This window comes from Jaculus jaculus, chromosome 1, assembly GCF_020740685.1.
Source record: "Jaculus jaculus isolate mJacJac1 chromosome 1, mJacJac1.mat.Y.cur, whole genome shotgun sequence".
Taxonomy (NCBI): Eukaryota; Metazoa; Chordata; class Mammalia; order Rodentia; family Dipodidae; genus Jaculus; species Jaculus jaculus.
Window position 1 is genome coordinate 253,637,555 of NC_059102.1, and position 25,153 is coordinate 253,662,707.

At 40.5% G+C, this 25,153-nt stretch overlaps 1 protein-coding gene across 4 annotated transcripts in view; it reads left to right on the top strand.

Annotated features, from left to right (window-relative positions):
* Nucleotides 1-1,325: 1,325 nt before the first annotated feature.
* Nucleotides 1,326-25,153, top strand: part of Cdh8 (cadherin 8) — a 406,878-nt gene continuing 383,050 nt past the window's right edge. Inside the window, exons 1-2 of one of the 4 annotated variants that reach the window (XM_004663485.2) lie at nucleotides 1,326-1,778; nucleotides 17,001-17,451. In XM_004663485.2, the coding sequence (XP_004663542.1) occupies nucleotides 17,200-17,451 (252 nt within the window). In that variant the 5' untranslated portion in view covers nucleotides 1,326-1,778; nucleotides 17,001-17,199. Of the gene's footprint in view, nucleotides 1,779-17,000; nucleotides 17,452-25,153 lie in introns of those variants that run through there. The other 3 variants (XM_012949876.2, XM_004663487.2, XM_045148003.1) reach the window with 3 other exon arrangements.

The following is a 25,153-nucleotide window of genomic DNA, read 5'->3' on the forward strand; positions in this document are numbered from 1 at the left end:
TCTAGGATATCTAGAATGCAAAGCGACATAAATCAAACCTATAGTCAACATTCTTTCCAACATTTTACAATGGGAGATTAAATGCAGTGCACACACACACAAAGAATACAAGAGTCAAATTTGCATGAATATTATAAACATATTGTGCCTATTTTCCGATTCTGCTCACTGTTTCTCATTAATTCGAATCAGACAGTCGCAAGCTCAATAGACCACCCGTCTGCTCCTTTGCCCCCTTCTGCTGCTGCTCTGTCCCCAGATGGTGAAAATCCAACCTCGGATCTTAGGTCTAGTCTATTGCTCCACAAATGGAATAAACTGGGGTCTACTATGGAGTTTTGGGAGGAAAAAAAGAGGCAAGGAATGATTTGTCTAGTATTTATTGTCTGTCACTAATTTGTTAGATGATCCGAGCTGCTGAATATGTCCACGTGTTAGTCTCAGTGATGACAAGAAAATAAATCTGGACCTCTGGATCCGTGGATTCAAGACCCTTCTTGCACTGGCGGGCACCTGGGTGGCCATTTCTCAATATGTGAATGCTGGCTGGAGTCTATCAGAAGACTGGAACGGAACGGGCCATTGAAAAGGCATCTTTAGGAGGAGACAGAGAAGCAGGGGCAGGATTAAAAGGAGCGCAAGAGGTCAGCGCACACACCCTGAAAGCTTGCCAGTCCCTCCCCTTATGGCCAAAACAAGTTTTGTTTGCTCACACCCGCTTAACTGCGCTATCCCACTAAGTTACCCCCCAAGCTGTTCCTCATCCCACCTTCCCAAAAGAGCAGAAACACCAGGATATCAGGAAAGCACCTCACTCCAGTACCACTGGCACACCACCATTAAAACAGCAGCATTTCAGTAGTCGACAATCGTCTTACAAACAAGCTTTTCTAAATGCAAGATGTCCTCGGAATACAGAGAACGGTAAACTGCCCACGTGCATCCTTCAGCGTGCCGCATCCTCGTCCTCCCACCGAAAACAGCTCTGGGCGACTGAGACGCTTTTCACGATAACGCTCTCTCAGCCCCACAGCTCAGGTGAGACCTAGAGAGAGAAAGCTCGCTGGTACTTCCTCCGCATCCTTTCCTCGTCTGCCAGCCCTCTTACTCAACAGCCCGGGCCTCCGCGGGCTGCGCGCACAGCGTGCAAGGGCGCTTCACGCGGCGGCTCTGGCGGCGGCGGCGCGCGGGGCGTGCTCGCGGGAGAGCGGGGAGCGAAAAGTTGTGCGCACACTTGGTGGAGGGAAAGGGATCGGAGAGCCAGCGCCTGAGAGCTGGGGGGAAAGGCAGGGAGGGGGCGCAGTGGGGGACTGCTTACATGAATTTCCAAGTGGTAGACCTGCCTCTGCGCTCTGCCCAATGAGATCCGTCAGGGGAGGCACCCGGCTCACTTTTCCACATCACTTCACAGTTACACTTGGCAGGCAGGCGGGCTCGCACGCCGGAGGAGCGCTCAGCCCAGAATTAGTGGATTTATTTGGAATCGCCCTTCCTCTTCCTCGAAGCTGCTTTTCCGCCGCCGGTGTGTGCTTAGACGGTGGCATCGACCCACCACCAGCTGCACTTTTGGGCTACGGACACCCCAGAGCTCAGCGCAAACCGGCTCCGCATCTCCGCACCGAGCTCCGCAGCTCCGAGAGGCATGCACAGAATCCGGAGGCGGCTGCCCAGCTCACGGGGATCGCTCGGCCCTCGCCGTCCTCGCGAACCGGCCCGGAGCCCCTGCAGCCATTTGTGAACCAGGTTCGACATTCGCCATCGCGGAGCCCCCCGCGCAAGTAAGTACTACCCCCCCCCCTCACCTACATATGCCTTTTGGCGGCGGCGATGTACAAGGCATTGTTTCTTTCAGGATCCCCACGCGCGTTCGGACCCCTTGCGCATCTCCTTCCTCCCGGGATGGTGGATGCCAGGTGTTGGCACTGGCCCGGGCTGGGCTGTGTCTCCTTTCGCGGTATCCCTGGCTGATGTGGACGTGTCAGGGTTTTCCCTGGTCGGGTTTTGCAAACTGCTCTGAAAGCAGATCCGGGGGAGTAAGGACTTCCAGGCTGTGCCCCTCCAGTCTTTCTGCGGCTCACTGCCGTCATCTAGCTATTTCGCCGACTCCGGACTCTGGCAGGCGCCGCCGCAGCCGCGCGCCTTCATTGCGGGGTCCGTGAGGCGCTAGGCAAGCCCCCGCCTCCGGGCTAGAGGAGGGCAATGGAGACCGAGGGGCCAGATAGGCTTCCTGGCTGTTTACCCCCCCCCCCAACCACCACCACCGCGCACGTGCCCATTTCCCTGTCCTGGGCGACCCCCGCGGTTGGGCTGAGGTCCACCGCTCCGCTGTGAAAGCCCCAGCGCCAGGAGGATTTCCCACAAGTGGCTGTTCCCGAAGCCTAGGAGGGCGGAGTGCGTAGCCGGCTGCAAACTTGCAGGTTCTCTGGAGCCGCCGCGTCACTGTTCCCTCAGCGAGGCGCTGCCGGGCATCCTCTAAGGACCTGCCGGAGCCTTGGAGCCAACGCTCCAGAGGCCCCTTGAGCACAGCAAGACTCCTTAGTCCCTCTCCAACAGCCCCACAGTTCTGGGAGATGAGCCATTATCTTGTCTTTGGGCACCAGAGGACCTTTGGGGTCACGCCGCCGCGCCCTTCTAAACTGGAACTCGAAGGGGATCTACCTTGTGTTGTGCCAGCCTGTAACAGGTTCATGGGGGGGGGGGTGGCTAACAGTGGAAACGTGCCGCCTCCAACGGTGATGCCAACAGGTATCCAAAATTTCCTCCGCCCCCCCCCCGCCTTAACTTGCCTCCCCCAAACCAAAGTCTTTCTCCACCCGGTTTGGTTGGGTAGGACTCTCAAAGTTTAATAGTGGTTGACCCTTCTATGAAGGCAAGAGGCAAGACAGGGACCAATGTGTTAGGCACCGCGAGCCGAGCTTGCAGCTGTGTGCTTGGGTTGCCGAATGTAAGAACTCTGACAACATTAATTGTTTATTGTTGCAAACGCACATTAGTCCATAATGGCAAACCAGACTGGCAACTGCTCACTTTAGCTCCAGTTAAAGGGCAGAGCTTATAACGAAGCCAAGCGGGAGAAGGGGGAAAGGGCCATTCAACTTTGCCACCTTCTCCTGAAGATTGCAAAACAGTTTCCTCTTTAGGGGGCACGATCCAACAAACCCTTAGCGCGCCAGCGCTGCTAATCAGATCAGCCGCAATTTTCCGTCACTGGTCTACACGGAATTTGGGGGCTGACAATGGGAACTAAGGGACACCTGGAGATGGAATGAGAAGGCAGTGTCCTCTCATACCGTGGACTGTCCCCAAGCAGATAGGGATAGGGTTGGCTGGAACCATTCTGAAACGCCTGTCCTCTTTTATAACACCCCAGACAGCCATCTCTATGCTTAAAATCACTCCCGGGATGCACCTCCAGCTTCATTACAGGAGCATTCCAACTGGAAAACTATATGTGGGGAAAAGATATCTATGTAAGATTTGAGAATGGGATTTTCCATCCATTCAACCTCTCTGCTGTACTCCACTGCATGCAAAATGAGCCCTGTCTTTCACGCTAAACGCCACTAAAATTTCTTCCTCGCTTTTCCCTTTGATCAGCTGCGTCCGATTTTTCAGGGATTTCCTCCAAACACTCTCTCTCTCTCTCTCTCTCTCTCTCTCTCTCTCTCTCTCTCTCTCTCTCTCTGTGTGTGTGTGTGTGTGTGAGAGAGAGAGAGAGAGAGAGAGAGAGAGAGAGAGTTAGTTACTAAGAAGGCAACTGCCTATGCATAATATTTTTTTCAGGGTTACACATTTTCCCTGAAAGAGTGCATTCCATGATCATCATGTCTACACGTGTTTTTCCACTTCGCTTTGGGGTTACCATTATAGAAGTACCCCCCTTTAATCAATAATTAAACCGGTGATATTATCCCATAAGCCTACTTTAGCAAGTCTGAAGCCTTTTGTCACAGATTTTTCCTTGAAGGAGTAATAGTATTTTAAACCGTACATACCAAAGCGGGCAAAGAGATGTGGAAAATCCTCCTGGAAGCAGAGGAGCATCCCATAACCTCTGGAAGGGTGGGGGAGATTTCATTCAGGACTTCTGAAGGCAGCTCATGTGTCCCATTCAGTTCCTCACATCAGCCAAAGAATGTAAAGATATCTGAGGACCATCACAAATAGACCAAGTATATGAGAGGCAAAGTCTAAAAATCCCTGAGATCTGTGTTAAAATGTTGTTTTGAACTTTGTAACCCTCTCTTACAAACTGTATCTTAATTTCTGATACTGCTAATTAAAACTCATTGCTTTGGCTTTATTTTCTGTCATTCGGAGCCCTCAAGAATGTCTTTCTCCAGGCTAGACTTTCATGCTAGCATTGCTGGTGTTTGGGATGCATTTTTGAGCTCTTGATTCTGTATGGATCTGGCTGAAGAACAAACTATTTTGGAGTTGCCCTCGCTAGAATAGCATTCCATTTACCTGCTTTATGTATATCAACGCTAAAACACAAGACGTCTACACCTGGGAAAATGACTGAGTATTTGAGGACACCAGGCAAGACAGCCTTTATCGTAACTTCTCAGTTTGCAGTGATCATAGTATTTGTAGCCAGTGATAGCTTAACTCATGCCAAAAATCTAAACTAAACAAAACCCCTATCAAACCTGATCCATAGAGTGGAAGAGCCCTTGAGAGTCTGTGAAAGTATTCATCAGGAGTTACCTTTGGTGGAATTTATGCAGAAATTTAATATCTGATAATCTCGCTAGCCTGGAGGATCAGATTACTGGAGCAGGACAAGCAAACTCCAGAGAATGACGGTCTTATGATTCTATGCAATGAACTGTACCTGTGGGATTCATTTCTGATTCTTTGAATTGTCCATTGGTGGACAAAAGAACACATATATTGAAAGGCATGAATGCATATTCAACAATTTGCTCAGAAAACCATATCAATATTGGTAAATTAGTGTTTCAACTTTATATCTATCTATCTATCTATCTATCTATCTATCTATCTATCTATCTATCTATCTTTATGTATTTTTATCTATCTATATTTATTTTTAGTCAGATGTGTCATAACTCATGTCTCTATCAACATTCCAGCTTGGGTAAATATTCCAGGCACACCCAAAAGCTTTCAGTGTGTCAAGTGGCATTCACTTTATATTGCCTGTGTTTTTTTTTTTTTTTTTTTTTTTTTTTTTTCCTGGACCATCTCAGAGTTTTGTGATTAATAAGTCAAGAGACAAGCAAAATGAGAGCAGTCTTTCTAGTCTTTTTATTGTTGCTGCAATTTAAGGTCCTAAGGCTTTCTTTTGAAAATATTTTTGCTGGAAGGTTCTCATGATACTGGTTATAGATTTAATATTAAATACAAACTAATGCAATGAAATAAAGAAAAAATGTACAGTTTTATATGAGTTTGGTTTTCACCATCTGTGGAAATCACGTGTGAAATGGGACTATGCTTTTTAATTCAGGGAAAATCTCATAACTTTGGAGTGTTACATATGTATTGCAGTGTGTAGTCTAAGCCAAGGTAGATTCATACTGCTTTCGGTTAGGTATTGTACACAAGCACCTATATATACGTAGAACATACACAACTAGCTTCCTAAAAAATGACTGACCCAAGATGATTCCATATGAGTTGTTCAAGTGTGGTAAATTTATTATGTTCCCTTTATCATTTCAGTTGCCATAAATTTCTTGATTTGTCCCTTTGTTATTCAGATTTATAGAATGATCAGTATTTTAGGAAATGTTAGCTATGGTACTGGGGATTTTCCCCTAGCATCTCATAGATGTATAACACTACACTGAAATAACTCCTTTTGTTGTTGTTGTTGTTGATGGGCTAAGGTCATTATGTGATGCACAGTCTGACAGTCTGTATGTGCAGCTGTGGGTTTTTGCCTCTGCCTCAGGAACCCGCCTCAGATGTAGCCATGAGGAGAAAATTAGTTGAACCTGGCAACTTCAAAAGGTCAGAAAAGAAATAAGTTCAAGGGATGCCATTTAGCTTCTTCTCCCATATGTTGCTGCTAACTAAATTTCCACCTCCACTCCATGGTGTTATAGCACCAGGGCCAATACTGTTTCCTTTTCCTATCATACCCCATGCTTTTCTTTCCTTAATTTTAAATTTCACGTGATATTCCCTATCATAAACATCATTCACCTTCTTGCCTCTATATCTCTTCTGAAACATCCTACTGGTAGGCAGAAATGCACACACACACACACACACACACACACACATGCATGTGTGTGTATGTGTATGTGTATGTGATTTTCTTGTCTTTTGGAAAGTATCATATAACAGCAGAATTTGTATTTTTTTTTAACTTTCCAGCACTCTCCTTTCTCCCCACAATCTCAGCACTAAAGACAATTGTGTTGATCTAAGACCAAGAACAGACATAGTGCTCAGCAAACACTTATTTAATGCACTGAGAAATTAGAAAATCTCTAAACCCAACTTTCCTTGACTATTTTAAGTTAACAGGTGGGAGGGAATATAATCATAGCTAAATCCAGTATTGGGATTTATCTACTATAGTCGTCTACAGAAATTGCATAAATCCTCTCCAGTTTAATTTTAAACAAAACTTTTCTCATTTTTAAGAAATTAATTTTACTCATATTGTGCAGGTTATATTTTCCTCCACTCACAATCATTGTTAAATGACATGAAATTGTAAGAAACTGGCATGATTCAGCATCTTGAGCATGAGAACACCTCCGAGGTCAGACTTACATTACAAGATGCTGTAGAGTAGCACGCTTTGATGTTATGGGAATAGTCCAAGTGTGGAGCCACTATACAGACAATCCAGTTTCTCTGCCTTTCCCCCTAAGGAATGGTACTTACTCTGCTTCCTTGGCTCCATTTATACCTTTCTTTTTTGAAGATTTTTTTTTTTTGATGTGTGTGTTTGAATGGAATAATTCACATTAGCTTCATGTGCACTGAAGTCTTATAGTCTTAAGATACAATTGTAATTTTCTATATTGATTTCTTTTCAGCAGAGCAATTGGCCCTTACACACCCATATGGGAAAATATGACATCATAGGAACATTTTATGAATATGATTATTGCTATTTTAATCATGTTGCAAATATTGCACATAGGGAAGGTGGAGATGCTTGGAATCAAACCCAAGACTGCATACATGCAAGGCATGTGCTATACCACTGAGCGATATCCTCATAGTAAGCATATTGAATTTAATTAGAAGTTGTTAAATGCTACCAATCACTTGGTATGTAACAATGAATAAAAGGCTTATAATAAATTTATGTCTTTTGGAGTTAGAATAATATTTATCATGTTTTGTTTATTGGGAGATTAATAATGAAATGATATTGTTGAATTCTTTATTTTATATAAACAATATAAAAAGGTAGATGGGGAAAGTGATGCAAATATCATAAGGAGATGATTTATTTTCTTGCACAGATAATTGATGTCTAAAATTTGACATATGTACAAATATGTACAAATGTACATTAGTACAAACCATCCTTTAGTCATCTATTCTGTCAGAGTTTGGTAAATAAAATTTAACTTTGTGTCCAGCTATCCTGATCATCAAAATAGTGATGCTTAAAATGAAAAAAAAAAAAAAACCTTATTTTGATCAAAGTAGTAAAATATACTTGTCTTTTTCATTTATTTTGGTTTTATTAGATTATTGTAGCTGATAGTAGTATACTTTAGAATCTTTGTAAGCAATTTTCTTGATGACCGTGCGCTATATGTTTGTGGTGATAATTTTAATCTTATCAAATCGCTACTTGCTAACTCTGTCTACCTTCAAATCAACCTTCTCGATGGCTCACATAAACATTGTCAATGGATGATTCTTAAAACATAACATCTTTAAAGTGAAAGGTTGACACTACAGGGGTCTTCTAAGAGTGGTTACAACACAGAGTAGTCTAATTGGTACAATCTTGACTTATTATTCTGGGATACTTGGCTGCGTTTCAATTTCATTATAATGTACTGCATAGTCTTGGTTATGGGAAATAGCCAATTTTAACCACTTCATTTCACAAGTGAGAAAGCATGGTTTGGGATTTATGTCTATCCTCAGTAGCACTGAGTTCCACACATATATTTGAAAAGCAGGTTGTTTAATATTTTTGGAAGAAAACACTGCATGAACCCAACCCTTAATTAACATGACCTCTTCTTGTAAGCAGTCCAAAGTCATCACTGTGGCTTTAGCAGGAAAGTCCCTTGCACTCAGGAAAATACACTTGTACTAACCACAGAAGAATGTGACAATGAAGTGCATTGGGATTCAACCTATGGAAGAAGAATCTTGGGTTGTATTTGTTAGTGAGTGGTTACAAATTGATTGATAGTGAATACCTGAGACATGCTCAGGTTGCTCCTTTACTTTGGTCTATCAGCAGAAAAGGCAAAAATAATTCCATGTGGTCTATGCAAAGATAAAAAGGTAATAATGGAGTGTGTAGAGTAGAAGTCAATACCTTCTGAAGCCTACTAAAACTATTTGGACTCATTTCTTGGATTAACTGTAGTCAGAGCTATTTAGGAAATGCTTTTACATTTATATCCATCTTGACTCATGTCATTAAAAGAAAAAGAAAAAAAAGCAATAAGGGGGAAATGTTATTGTATAGATACTGGAATTTCTCCCCACTATTTTATTCAACAAGAGGTTGTAATATAGTAATTTTAAAAAGTCAATTTTTGTTAAGCACTTGAAAGTAAATATCAACCACAATTATAGCTTTGATGAAGGGTTAACTTTTAACATTTTCCTTGAATCTTAGAAAATGGCTGCTGTGAAATGCCAACGTCCATTTCCCCATCTGCTTGCTGCATATTGTGATGAGTATGCTCCCGTCACTCATCTTCTGCATGACAGAACTGTGATGCAGACAACCACTGTTTGACTCTGACTGTTCCTTCAGCACTGTTGCTGAATATCAAGGTGACATTGAGTCTCACTGTTGCTGTGATTTCAAATAGTAGCACCAATTATTTGTATAATTTGCTCTTTGAACATCAACCATTGAACATGTGATTTAGAGGCATCAACTAAAAGAAAGATGTAGATGCTACTAAGGAAGTAAACACCTCACACCACTATATCTGCAACTAGCAGGAGAGGTGTTGGACACATTTTACCTTTTGAAGATAATCTAACCCATTTATACCTCCAGAAAGTTCAACAGAATGAAATAATCCTTAATATACTAAGTCAATGTATGATTCCCAGAAAGTTGTAGGGATGGTGCTCAAATCCATGCACATTGAATAACGGGTTTTATTTTGACTTTGTTATCTTTGTTGTAGCCTTGGTTATCCTATTCTGACATATAGATAACAAATATATGGCTGGAAATATGGCTGAGCAGTTAAAGATGCTTGCTTGAAAAGCCTGACTTCTTAATCATGATTCCTCCATAGCCAAGTAAAGCTAGATACACAAAGTGGTGCATGCATCTGAAGTTCTTTTTTCAGTGGCAGGAGGCCTTCTCTCTCTCACTCTCACTCTCTCTGCCTATGTATGTCTGGATCTGCCACTCTATTTCATATAAGTTAATGAATAAATTAAAAAGAAAAACAAATATAACCAGCACTTGGGAGGCAGTGGTAGGAGGATTGCTATGAGTTCGAGGCCACCCACAGAAGACATGGTAAATTCCATGTCAGAATGGGCTAGAGCAAGGCCCTGCCTTGAAACACACACACACATGCACACATATATGGTGAGAATAATATATATATCTATCTACATTTTCCATTAGGGAAAGGTATTTATTTCTTACATATTTATTTTTGCTAAGGTAACCAGCACCATAAGTTTAGGAAGACAAATATTCAGGGAGAAAAGAGTAATAGGTCAATGGCAGGGATCTGTGAACTTTGTAAAAACTTCTCTTATTAGCAGAAAAAGCATGCCTCTGCTTTAGAATAGAATCAAATATCTATGAGTACATGATGCTGAAAGAAAGTGACCAGAGAGTCACAGATGAGGATAGGAAAAAAGAAACATATAGGCAAGTATGTTGTTTGGTTACCTAAACTTCTTAAAATCCTTTTCCACAAGGGAATCTGGTCATGAATGCTAGAGGCTCTAGGACAAGTGAGCATCATCAGTGACATATTTGAACAAAAGCAAGGATCATCCTAAAATCCAAAATATGAATGTGGCTGGATAGATATTTTATCCAGCGCTGAATTGTACTGGGTCACACATAGTGCATTATGTCCCCTCTGTTCTTCAAATACTACTTTGAATTCAATGTGCATTTACCTGTTTTGAAGCAGGCTGCTAATGGCTCTAAATTCAAGGGCAGAAACATTTTTAATAGAACCTCTTATATGTCATTTTTGTTTCTATGAAATATTGTGGCCGATAAGACTAGTGGATAACAAAAAGCATAATTTCCTGCCAGCCACATAATCTGACAAATTGAACTATGAAATATCTGTAAGACACTGATTTTATTTTAAAATTTAACTATCAGTAGATAGCACTTTATTTCTTTGCAAAATCAGTACTTTTACATAATGACTTAACCTATTTGACAATTGACCAGCTTTATCTTAAAGATAACAAAAGAACAAAAGTCGAGCTCGGTGGCACACGCCTTTAATCCCAGCACTCGGGAGACAGAGGTAGGCGGATCGCTATAAGTTCAAGGCTACCCTGAGACTCCATAGTGAATTCCAGGTCAGTCTGGACCAGAGTGAGATCCTACCTTAAAAAAACAAAAAAATAAAAATAAAAAAAAAAGGGCTGGAGAGATGGCTTAGCAGTTAAGCGCTTGCCTGTGAAGCCTAAGGACCCCGGTTCAAGGCTCGGTTCCCCAGGTCCCACGTTAGCCAGATGCACAAGGGGGCGCACGCGTCTGGAGTTCGTTTGCAGAGGCTGGAAGCCCTGGTGCGCCCATTCTCTCTCTCTCCCTCTATCTGTCTTTCTCTCTGTGTCTGTCGCTCTCAAATAAATAAATAAAAAATAAAAAAAAAACATTAAAAAAAAATTTAAAAAAAAAAAAAAGTTTAGGCTATGCAGAGTGAAATCCAACCTGCCAATGGAATTATTAAAACATGAGTGCCAATTAAAAGTTAGATTACAAGTTTTGTATGCAAACTATGATATGTCCTAGGGGAGTTCTGAAGACTCTCTTTCATATAAAAATTCCAGTGAGACTCAAAGCTCTATCAGTATGTTGGTATAAATCAATGCAACAGTATGTAAACGAAGTGGACTGCTTGGCTGGACATACACGCTGTAGTTGGAAAAATTCAAAAATAAATTGATTTTTTCACCTATGCTTTATCTTTTTACATTCCCTTACCTTGCAGAAAGTTAAGCAGTTTTTCTGTGCAGCTACTATTCACAATGCTTATTATTTTTATAACAGTGACATCATATTTAATAGCATTTCAGGAATACCTAAAAAACTATTTTCTGATCTTCTAGGAGGGCAACACAATTTCTGCTCATGTAAGAAGTACAAACAGATGAATAGTATGGATCTAAATCTCATGGAAGAACCGGTTCACTCTTTCTGTGGTACATTAATGTACATGCATATGCCTACCACTTAGCTGGGTAGATCTTCCAGTATTATAAAACAAATAGGTAGGAAGAGGGAGGGGATGAATATTGTGATGTCATACAAAAAGCTTTTGTTTCCCCCACACACACACACTAAATCTATCTGCCAAAGTCAGATATAGGCATACATTCCTATAAGGGAGAGCTGGGGAGCAATCATGTACCTGATATTAAATGTCTGTGAAGAGGAAGTGACCTCTACAGCACATCCTTCACCAAACCCAAGGACATATGAGCTGGCAGTAGCTCTTTCTCCAAAGCCCCTCTCTAAGTGAGCTCCTCACTCTAGTAACATCCACAATATAGGAGGATTATTAAAGATGCAGAATCTTGGACCTCACCTCAGATTGCCTGCATCAGAATGTGTTACCAAGATGTCCAGCTGGTTTTTATGCATGCTAATGTTGGAGACAATCCCTTGAGGTGATGCTAGAATTGACTGTATTGGTTAGAACAGAGCTGATGGTTAAATTTTCAGTAACTGACAAAGTTGATTAGTGATTACATTGGAAGGTTGAAATTGGTCAGAGTAGTGTATCTATCCTAGAAAACAGTATAAATCGGGGATTTGTTTTTCATTTAGAAAGCCTCTTGCCAAATTTTTATCAATCTGCTTCTAATTGTTGCAAGATCATTCTTTTTAATAAGTAGAAAGACGACCTCAGGCTTTGACAGTACTTAATTTTAGTGAAAGTAAAACATTTAAAATGCCAATCTCCATACCTCTTGCTTAGTTCTGAAGTGGAAATGACAATTATAAAGTAATAATTATATATCATATGGTGATCTTGAAGAGTTGTGGTGTGTATGGGTGTATAGTATACTTCCTTATCATTTAATATTATCTAAACTTTCCCCAACTGTTCTCTAATAATGTTATAGCTTTGTAGTTGTATTGCAATATGGAAAGTCATGTTGGTATTCAATTGTAAATGAATACAAATAAGCCAAGTTCATTAAAATGTCATATAATAATAGAGACTATTCAATAATTAGGCAAAATTTAATGAGGCTGCATGTGATCATTTAAGTCTCTAGAAGTGCCGCCATATAGGCCACATTATGGGTGTGAAAAGGTATGGCCATTGAGTAAGCTAGCTATCTCCAGGCTCTGCTCTTGATTCCAGGACATTGTCTAAATCACACCTCTTTTTCCTCTGAAAATGGAGAGGCTACACACTTTCTCTGGGCTGGCATATATGCTTACTCCACCAACATCCAAAGTCAAGGACAACCTCTCCACAGAGCTGACAGAGAAGTTAGCAGTCTCTCTGATATGGATTATCTACAGGTACCAGTATGATTTTTGGTGGGAAGTGTGAAAAATGGAGTCAATATGTACTACATGATTTTGGAGGTGATAATTTGAAAATGACCTTCGATGCTGAATCATTCAGGGGTCCTTGATTGGCTTTGGTTGTCTTGGTTAACACAAATGGACTTCCATACTGACCTCCTCCTCAACTGGCTGCTTTTTCCCTAGCTTTAGATAATTTTGCCTCCAGGAAGCCTTTTTTATTTATTTATTTATTTATTTGAGAGCGACAGACACAGAGAGAAAGACAGATAGAGGGATTGAGAAAGAATGGGCGCACCAGGGCTTCCAGCCTCTGCAAATGAACTCCAGACGCGTGTGCCCCTAGTGCATCTGGCTAACGTGGGAACTGGGGAACCGAGCCTCCAACCGGGGTCCTTAGGCTTCACAGGCAAGCGCTTAACCACTAAGCCATCTCTCCAGCCCCCAGGAAGCCTTCTTTAATACTTCCAGGATGATGGGTGTGCTTATCATTTTGTACCTTTTGCTGCTTTTAGCCACCTTAAGATTTCTGTCTTTTAAGATAGTAACTGTATGTTTCTTTGTAACTGGAAATTAAATTCCTTGATTTCTGAAGGTAGATGCTCTAACCTATTTGCCTTTCTGTCTCCAGGGCCTGACACTATAAATTCATTAAATATTTACATAATGAGGGGAGTAGTCATGTTAGGAAAGTTAATTTTGAAGATATATTACCCAGATTCATATAATTCTCTATCTTTACTGGAGAGGCTCCTTAGCCAAGTTACTGAATGAAGTGTCTGCTACAATTTTTGACACAGCAATGGAAAACATTGTTTGCTTTAAAATATATGGCAATGGATCCTGTTTGTGACTAAAAGAATCTTCCTTTATTAACATATCCATTCTAATTGATGAAGTTATGGCAAAGTATAAAATTATTTAAAGCCTGTTATCATTTTTCATCTAATTCTAGCAGATTCAAGGGGAGCTTGAGTGCCACAGGATAGCTTCCATGAAGGGAGTATCAAGGATGAATTTAAATAGAAATTAAACTTTCTTACTCAAGAATCATGAACCAGATTATATGTATGGTGGGTTTGGAAAGCATGTGGCTCAATACAAAAGAGCAGTGCATACCAGCTTATCCTAACTGCTTTACCTAGATTATCTCCTTTGGGCTTCAAAATAAACCTGTTAGTTCCAAAGCATTATCATTGTTGGTATTTGGTAGTTGTAACTCATAACTGCCAGTTGTGCAGCTGGGAAGTGAAAAAAGTAGAGTCCAAACTCCAAACAGGATGGTACTAGAAATTACTCTCACAAGCTGCTGTGGACTTGTAGAACTCAGGCCATTGTAGAAAAAAACATATATGGCTTTTCGGCATTCAGATATGTCCTGCCATTGAGTAACATATATTTAGAGAAAAATAAGTCCCATTACACAGAGGTGAGTGTATTCTTGAGCAACACAAGCAGAACACACCTCAGTGTCCATGAAAAATGGCTCATCCCTTCCCTCCATCTTCACTCCATCTTGACCTTACCAAGATCATCTCCATCCTCCATCCATCTTGATCTTGTTAGCACCATCCCTATCTATATTCATCTTGATCTTATCAACATGATCTCCATCCTCCCTCCATCATACCTTGCCAGCATCATTTCCTTCTTCCTTCCATCTTGACCTTAGCAAAACCATCTCCATCCTCCCTCCATTTTTATCTCCCTAGTATCATCTCCATTCCACCTCCATCCTGACTTTGAAAGCATCATCTCCATCCTCCCTCCATCTCACCCTAGCCAACTTTATCTCATCTTCCTACCCATCTGCCCTCACTAGAATCATCCCCATTCTTATCTATCTCCCCAGCATCATATCATTGTCCTTCCAGTCCGGCACTGTCCAGCATCACCTTCACCAGCCCACCATCACACCACCTTAGGGATAATTGCTATGCATTCTTGTACCACCTCCGTACCTTGCCTAACTTTATTATGGAGTTCACAGAGATTCATTATTTATTAGTCTGTTCTACCATAGCCTCTCCAGGACACAGTCCACAATCCTGGCTCAAGTAACATGAATTATAAGTTCATTACTGTTTCCCATATTTTGTTTGCATTACATGTGCTTTGACTTCTCAACCATCCAGACTACTGTCCTGTAAGATGAGAATGTTCATTTTTGCAAATTGTAGAAGAAAAAACGGAAATTGGGTATCCTATATAACCTACACAGGTAGCAAGTGAGACAATCTGGAATTGAATCCCAGATCTGCCTACAGAACAGACACTATGCAGGGCACCTCAACCCTTCATCTTCACTTCCCAGCCAATGTCTAGGAGAGTAGATGCCATGCTATGGATGTGTTGCAAATGCCCTTTATGCAAATAATGATAAATAATTAAGGATTTGCAATTCTAAAAATAGAATGTTTGGGAATTCTTTTGGCATTTTTTAAAATATTTATTTTTATTTTCATTTATGAGAGAGAGAGAGAGAGAGAGAGAGAGAGAGAAAGGCAGATAGAGAGAGAGAATGGGTACACCAGGGTCTCCAGCCACTGAAAATATACTCCAGATGCATGCACCACCTTGGGTGTCTGGCTTATGTGGGTACTGGGAAGTTGAGTCTTGAAGGAGGGTCCTTAGACTTCATTCCTAAGGCCTGTAGCTTTCTAAGGTGAAAGTAGATTTTTAGAGAAATGTATTAAATGATTAATGCTTCCTCACTTGTGCTGCAGTTTTAGGAAAAGAGAGGACCTGGCTCTGAACAGTTTCCTTGGCTTGATTCTGTATGGGGAGCTGTTCCTTTTCATTTCACAAACAGCAGCAGCTTCTAGTAGTGCCCTGTGCACTCATAAGTGTGTGAGTCTTTCCAGGTGATGGAGCTGTGCCCAGGTAAAGGGGACATGCCACACAAATTCATGCCACTGGCCATCCAGTTAGTACAGAGATTGCACACATTGGTAGAATCCAATTCTGCTCCATTCAGCTGGCTCTAGTCAGGACACTCACCAGCCCCACCAATGTTAATGACTTTCCTGCTTTCTCGTTTTGAGCCAGAATGGAACCAGGGACCCAGAGGTGAAGGGCTCCCTACCCTATTATGAATTCCCTGAGCCAAACTGTTCCCAGTGGTGTCTCAAGGAATTATTTTTCATTTAATCTAATTCAGCAAGGCTTTTCTCTGGGATCTGCAGAGAACATCATTTCTTTAAAAATAATTTTTTTGAGAGGGAAGAAACACGTTTTGATACGCTGAAGGTAAGCAAAAAATGTATTTGACACCTCAGGTAATAGGGATTTTTCCCCATCCTTTTCTGAATTTCTTCAATTGAAAATTGTATTTTTACCATATTTCATTCCCAAAGGAGCTTTTCATAATTTAAATCTTCCATTCAACTGTACATTTAGCATGGGAACCCTGACACCGTCCTGATTACAGCATACATGCTGGACATTATAAGGTTTCTCTCTGTGAGAATTCTAATTTTATTCCCTCATTAATAGAATCTTGCAGATACTAGCTTTCTGCACCTTGTCCTGTTCTGAACAATCCCTTTTGATGGAAAGAGCAGTGAAGACTGTGGAAAACAAAAACAAACAAACAAAAAAAAACTGGAAAAAGTCCCCTTCCATCTTCATTTCTTTGTTTGTCTAAATTTACTTTCTAAAAGTTAGTGTCTTTAGAGTTCAAATACAATCTGTGTTTAAACATGTACATAAAAATGAAAGCAATGAAAGACAGATTGCAGTTTACTGGACATACCCCCCCAACTTGTATTGACTGGCAGTGATAGAGAAAGCAAAAAAGGCAAAGAAGGAGGTGTCAGGGAGAAAGGAAGGAAGCAAGGAGGAGAAAGAGAACTTGAAACGCATGGCAGTATTTGATAACATGGTTGTGGAATCAACACTAGAATCTAAATGATGTTTGGAAATAAAAGATGTTTGTTAGCTTATGTGCTCTGGGTTTTCAAGTCCACTTTCTTAATTTAAGAGGTTTGGAAAGTGTCAATATTATTCTCCTAAGTGCATTTACAAAGCACTGATTTCATTTTAAAACGTGTTTCCATGGACCCTTATCTTTCTGCTTTTTTTTTTTTTTCAGGAAATTTCAATGAAAAGGACAGCCAATGGATGGTGGTCCTAGCAAAGCTGCTTAGATGATGTCTATTTCCTCAGCTCTGAACACGCGGCAGAGCTGCAAGTAAGAGCTCCGCACTACATGATGAATTGGATGGCTGCAGATAGGAGGCAAAGAAAATAATTGTATCATTCTCCTGGTGATTTGCTTAACTGGTGGGACCATGCCAGAACGGCTAGCGGAAATGCTTGTGGATCTCTGGACTCCATTAATGATCTTATGGATTACTCTCCCCCCTTGTGTTCACACGGCTCCGATGAATCAGTCTCAAGTTTTAATGAGTGGATCCCCCTTGGAACTACACAGGCTGAGTGAAGGACAGCGGGTTTTGAACCGCTCCAAAAGGGGCTGGGTTTGGAATCAAATGTTTGTCCTGGAAGAGTTTTCTGGACCTGAACCTATTCTCGTTGGCAGGGTAAGCTTCAATTTTAAGCTCCCAATTTCAGGGTCTGTTCATGGGCTTTGGATGTTGAATTTCAGACTCCCCGCAGTTTGTTGTCACACTTTACTGTAAATCCCTTAGACCAGATGGTAAGTTAGTTAACCTGTTGGTTTCTTTAGCAAGAGGAATAATCCCAAAGTGACAGTTTGAAATCATCCCTGGGAAAAGTTTCTCCTCCTCTTCCTAAAGAGAAAATACCACACTGTGTAATGTACAAACAAATAAACTTCTCTTTTCCATTTATATGAGAGTTCTTCATGCCAAGTCTTTACCCTAGTTTGTGGTACTTGGAGCAGTACTGGGGAAAGCTTTGTAGTTTTGCTGAATTTGAAATCATACATCCTTAATTTTAAAACCGGAGAGCAAGTAGGTTTTTCTTCCCTTTTGTTTTATTAATTGTTGTTTCAACCCATAGGAGGGACTAAACACATCTGTAATACAGATTCTTAATTGGGCCTTGTAAAGCAGTTTGATAAACTTACTACAAAATCACTCTATTCATTTGCAGGTGAAACCAAATGGACAGGATGAAAATTTTAAATTAGGGCTGTGTGCATGTGTTGGTTTTTGAGGATTTACATTTGTTTTGTTATAGTTGCAGGCTATCATGTAGACATGGGCCCCCTGCTTTCCAAAGCTGGACCTGGTGAGATAAAAGACTGTGCATATTTAACAGAAATGTTCATAAATGTCTTTTTTTTTTTTTTTGAGGTAAGGTCTTAGTCTAGCCCAGGCTGAGCTGGAATTCACTATGTAGTCTCAGGGTTGCTTTGAATTCACAGTGATCCTCCTACCTCTACCTCCTGAGCGCTGAGACAAAAGGCATGTGCCACCACTCCCAGGGTCTGTTAATTTTGATACATGTTATTATCATAGTAGGAATATTAATGATGAACTTGCCTATGGCTGATTTTTCTGATAAGCTAAACTCACAAGTGAATCCTTCCAGTATTTATATCTCAAATTTGGTGGCACAAAATAAAAATAGGAGATGAGTAAAATACTGACCTTTTTAAATATTTTATTTATTTGTTATTCATGAGAAAGAGGCAGGGGAATGGATATGCCAGAGATAATAGCCACTGGAAACGAACTCCAAATGCATGAACAACTTTGTGCATCTGGCTTATGTGGATACTGGAGAATCAAACCAGAGTCCTTAGGCTTCTCAGGCAACCATGTTAAATGCTAGGCCATATCTTCAGCCCTGAAAATACTGATTTAAAGACTTAACTCCTGTGTTTCATTAGGAACATCTGATGTTATTACCCTGCCCTGTCATCTGGTCACAGTGCTTAGTCCTCAAAGATTGTGCTTTCTTATGTCATATGGACCTTGTGGTTATCTGGATGAAGAAGATGTGGGTGACGTGCCATCATGAATCATTACATACATCTTCATGAGAACCTACGAGGTGCCAGGCACTACATTTAGGCGCATGGGGTATAAACAATGAAGCCATGATCTTTGTTTGTAGGAGTTCAGCATCACTTCAAGCTAATGATGCCTGGGGGTTTGGGAGGCATTTTCTTCAGTGGTGCATTAGTATAGCAACTTGTAGGATCTTCATGCTCTGGATAACAATCCCTGACCTGTTCCCATGCATGCAGTCCTAATTAAAACCAGTGATCACACTTACCCATGAAAACAAATCAAGAAACATCAAAGTTGAAGGAGAATTCGCTGGGCAAAAGGGGTCCAATGGTAGGGGAATGGGGAAGATGTAGCAGTGGATGGCAATAGGGGACATTGTGATCAAATATACTATGTATTGACAATAATAAAATTTTAAAAAATAATACATTCTGGCTAATAATTAGTATTTACTTTGTGTTAACCACTGTTTAAAAGCTCTTTGTTTGGTTGGAGGGATGGCTGAGTGGTTGGGACGTCTGCCTGCAAAGACATAAGAACCCAGGTTCAATTCCCTAGGACCTACATTAGCCAGATACACAAGGGAGCACACATGTCAGGAGCTCATTTTCAGTGGCTGGAGGTCCTGGTGTGACCATTCTTTCTCTCTCTCTCATTCTCTGTCAAAAAATATATATTAATTTAAAAAATGAAGAGCTCTTTGTTGGTACAAATGCATTTGACCGTAACATATATGTGTGTATGTATGTCTATGTGCATATGTATACACACACATAATCTAAACACATATGTATGTGTATGTATACATATTTGAATGTATAGATAGATATATGTATGCATATGCACATATGTATACATATGTGTATATATATATATATGCACTTATGCAAACACAAAAATATATGCGATAAAACAGAATTGTAATTTGTGTCTCAAAAACAAAATATAAATATCTGTAAAAGACATTTTTTACATGCTAGAAACTCAGGTAGCAGAGTGCCTTCAGGCTATTTATAGTCATAATGTATCCCATTACTATGACTGTTCATATATTTCACTGGAGAAATGTTAATGCAGTTGATTACAGGGTGCTGCCCTATACCCTGCTGAGGTTGTTACTTACCATATAGTTTATGCACTGTAATATGATTCTAAAATGGGATAAATTCTGAATTCTAAACCACCTATAGCTCTAGTGATTTGGGGCTTGTGCTTCTTGATCAATTTTATCATTTGAGAAGATTCAAAACTGAGGTTTATAACATTAATGAATCAAATCTTGACCACAGAGCAGCATAATTATTTTACTCAAGATTAAATCCTTTTGGAGAGTCCCAAGGCCATAATTTCAAATACCATACCCCATTATATATTAATAATTATGTACCTTAAACGTGCTATTTTTACTTGAGTTTTTGAGCTTAGAGTGCAAAGTCCTTATATTCATATTTCTGGGTATTTAGATTTTCTTTAACCAGCTCCAAGGCAAGTCATTTTCTCCCATGTGAAAATCCAGAGGTCCTTAAATATATACTTAATGGATGGATGCATCCTTCTGCTTCTCTTAGTTACCTCATTTTGCAGGTATATCACTCTGGATGTGTCTTGCATAATGTAAATAACTGAACATGTTGTACCCAGGAGAGCATTCCATTTTTATCTGAAAAGAAAAAGTAATTAAAGCAGAGTTTGTTTTGGATTCAGAATTTGATGCCTGATTTCAGGTCCATTATGAAAATGAAGTAACAGAGTGAGGCAAACAGCCAGTCATTCAGCCTCCCTGGGTGACTTAGTAATATGAGATATGTCTGTGTTTCTCTGAGTGATAGAAATTTTTGTGAACCCTAGGATATATGAATGGCCAACATGCTGAGTTTTTGAGACAGAAATTGCTTATTAATTAGCCACTGTATCTGCCCTATACTATGGAACTAAGTACAGTTACCAAATAATTGTTAAATCAAAAGTACATTTATTTTCTGAAGAACCTTTCTACCTGTTCAGTTACATGCATTTCTCATTTAACAAAGTAGATCCTGAAATATGACAACCTTGCTTTTAAGAATTTGGGGTTTTTCAAAAGTCAAAAATCCGTTTCAGATGACTGTTTGCCTCACATGATGAGTTAAGATGAGTGCAGGGATGATCCGTATCTGGGTGCCCCACAATGTTTTATCTCTGTGAACACTCTTCCACATCTGACTTTTTAAATCACTTCACCACAGGCCTTCTCCCCAGGAAGCAGCTGAGAAGCATTAGTTACTTATGAACATACCTGCTCTTTAAAAAAGCCCTCCTGCAAGTCACTGTGGCAGGGGCTTCAGCCCTAGTGAGCTGAGTTCAAGCTCAAGGGCAGAGACAGCTTTCAGAGATTGATTCTAAAGAGAGGCACATACACCTTTACATTAGCCATCCTCTGTTTTTACATCACGATTGCAGCTGGGTGTTGAAAGAGTACCTAAGCATGAGAGAGAAAATCACTAGTACTTTAAATATTGACTTTATCCCTTGAAAAATTACTTAAACTTTTAAGAATTATGGAAGTACGAGTACGTATGAATAAATAATATAATTTCACATAAAACTATATTTGCAATTCTTTTTTTACTTTTGTGTTTGGGTGTACACATGCATGTTTATAGTGGGAATGATGGGCAAAAGTGCTTATACTGGCCTGATTTGGGGAAGCACAAGACTCTGGGAGCCTAAAGAGAACCTTTGCTTTTGTCCAGGCTTCCTAGGACCAGGGTAGAGGTAACTGAGTGCATTTTAAGGGTGCTTGGTACAAAGCCTAGCGACATGGGGAGGAGTAGGAAAGTATAGTAAGGGAATAAGCAAAGCCATGGGTGTAGAGGAAGATGACTGAACATTCCCTTTACAAGCCCTTATATTTCCTTTTGAATTAGAATGGGGTTGACAGCCATTCTTATATTCCTTTCTCCAATATTGCATCACTTTTGGAATGATGCTTTTCTCTACTTCATTATGATCCCTATATGTTATTATGTTATTTATGATTTATCTCTGGCTAAAACACAAGTTTTTAAAAGAAAAGTAGTCTGTGTGTGCGCGGGTATGTGTGTGTATACCTATTCTACTGGCAAACTCCCCAGAACCCAGAACAGTGTCAGCCTGTTAGGAAAGACTTAATAAGTATTTGTATGATTGCTTGAGTGGACAGTCCACCTAGACAATGAAGCGGTTTACACAAATCGTATAAAGTCACTGAAATTAAATACAAATGGCACTTTTTAACAAAGAAGCAAATAAAATGCTTTCATTCCTCTTTCATTTTGCTGACCAGATGCAGAATTAAATGACTATTTCTATGTATTATTTTTAATTTTTTTGTTTATTTTTATTTATTTATTTGAGAGCAGCAGAGATAGCAAAAGAGGGAGGGAGGGGGAGAGAAAGAGAGAGAGAGAGTAAGACGGAGAGAGAGAGAAAGACAGCAGGAGCACAGGGCCTCCAGCCACTGCAAACAAACTCCAGATGCACATGCCACCTTGTGCATCTGGCTAACATGGATACTGGAGAATTGAGCCTCGAACTGGGACCCTCAGGCTTCATAGGCAAGTGATCAACCACTAAGCCAACTCCCCAGCCCCTTATGTATTGATTGTTTTATAATATGATAGTCACAGCAGTGAGGGTGGAAAAGCTGACCTCTATTTTTTTTCAGTATTTTAATTTTGATTTATTTATTTGAGAAAGAGAAAGGGGGGGGGAGAGAGAGAGAGAGAGAGAGAGAGAGAGAGAGAGAGAGAGAGAGAGAGAGAGAGAGAGAATGAGAGAGAGAGAGAGAATGGGTGCTCCAGGGCCTCTACGAAGTGCAAACAAACTCTAGATGCATGTGCCACCTTGTACATCTAGCTTACCTGGTAAACTCAACCTGGGTCCTTTGGCTTTACACCATGCATTTTAACTGCTAAGCCATCACTTCAGCCCAAAAGCCCACTTGTAAAGGAAGAAACATTCAAAGAACTTGCAGGTTTACCACTGTGGATACCAGGTCTCATCAGTGGCAATATGCCGGACATTATCTTCTGTTTGTGATTTTTGCCATAATGTGTTAGAATTTTTATGATTTTCTAAGAGACATATATCCAAGCTGACTCCACTCCTGCCACCAGTTCTTTGTATAGTAAGGATGCATAGAGCTTGTCCAAGAACACATAAACACCAAGTGTTCCGTGTCACTGCAATCTTCCAGAGTTGGCTTTCTCTGGGAATTCTGGTGGAGAACAAAGTGACTCAGGAGACTCATACCCAAATAAGCTTATTTGTTCTGATGTTAAGAAAGAGGGAGGACAAATCCACAGGGGTTTGTGTAAAACTTGCTATTGAATGTTGTTCCTGTGGTGAAATGTGTCTGCATACTTTCTGATGGACAACTTAGAGTTATCATGATAGAACTCTGCTATAAGGAATGTAATATATGGAGGAATCCCAGAGTTATTTAGTAAGCATATGCTGTAAGCTACACTAGCTAATTTTTCATTTGCCAATGGAGCATCAGCACTGAGCAAACAGATCTGTGTTCTCTCTCATGGAACTACTAAATGGCTAAAAGGAGGTTAAGTAACAAATAATCACAAAAAATGACACATTAAAACTTAGATGAGTACTCCTAAGTTAAGAGATATGGCTCTGCCGAGGCACACACATAAGCACACGGAATGTTCTCTAAGGAAGGAATCTCTGACCTGGGAAATATTCACCAGATCGTCTTGGATAGAGGATATGGGGATGATCAGAGCAAACATCTACATGGTAGAACAGCTACTTGTGAGGTAGAGAGAAAGCCAGGATGAGCATATGCCTTCATTCAGGCTGCTATATCCTACATATCCTAGATGGTTTATCAACAATAGAAATGTACTTCTCAGCTGAGTGTGGTGGCACACACCTTTAGTCTCTTTGGGTTGTGGATGGAAAGGTGGCAGGATCTCTGTGACTTTAAGGCTAGCCTGAGACTACATAGTGAACTCCAAGTCAGTCTGGGCTAGAGCAAGACCCTACCTCTAAATTAAAAAGAAAAACAAAGCAAAACAAAACAAAACAAAAAAAAAAAAAAGAAAGAAAGAAAGAAAACTTCCCATAGTGTATGAGACAGGAAGTCTGACATCAGAATGCCAGTAAGGTTGAGTTCTGGTGAAGGTTCTCCTTATGGTGCACCTGACAGGTCAAAATACAGGTGAGTTTCCTGAGGTCTCTTAAATATACAAATCCAATTCATCATTTAGGAGGTGACTACTCTAATGACTCAATTTCCTACTAATGGCTCTATCTCCTTTTCTCATCACTTCTTAACATTGCAGGTTTAGGATCTTTTATTTGGATCTAGGGTCCCTATCCTGTAGCTCAGGCTAGCCTAGAACTCCCTATGTAGCCCAGGCTGGCCTTGAAATTACTGTAATATTCCTACCTCAGTCACCCAACTAGTGGAACTACAGGTGTGAGCTACCACAGAAAGCCAAAATACATGAATTCTGCTAGGAAAGTAGAGCACTGTACACTGTGCCTGTGCACTGCAGGGAAGAAAATTAGTCAGACTGGATTCTTTAAAGGTGGAGAGATAGGCAAGAATGTCTGAGAAATCTAGCCACTTGCTAATGCAGCTCTCTTGTCACATAGCTGGGAAAGATGCTCAGCCCACAGTGATATTTTGGACACAAATACGTAGGTAACAGGAGTTTGTGTATGTAGTATCTGTCAGTTTTATCCCACATTGCCTTCGTCCTTGTTCTGTGGCTCCTGCTATACTCTGTTTCTCGTATTGATTTATTTTGGAGAAAAATTGGTGTATTCAGGTGGTCAGAGTTATTTCATCTGAAATCGTATCTCTTACATAAACTCCTCTGCTCTTTCCTCCCTGTTTCCCTCCTACCTGGGCTCTATGGCCTTCCTTATTTGGATGTAACTCTATGGTGATGCTGCTCTATTTATAATCCTCTTCCTCCAAGTCACTGACTCATTTTCTCTCTTTAAATTTGACCTTCTAACCTTCTCCTGTCCTCATAACTTGGCAATCATTTGGGTGGTACTTAGTCTGAAGAATGTGGGATGCCAAGCAATTACACTGTATTACAATTTATGGTGTCAGAGGCCTGTAAGAAAATTGTACTTGACATGCCATTATTTTTGCTGTCTGTTTGCATGTTAAGAGCACTGGGTGACACTGCTATGGCCAAATTATATCTTTGACCATGTGAGAAAAATTCACTATCGGTTCTGTGAGGCTTCTGTATCCTCAGACAAAGCCACGTTCACTGTTAATTTGGCAAAAATACAGATC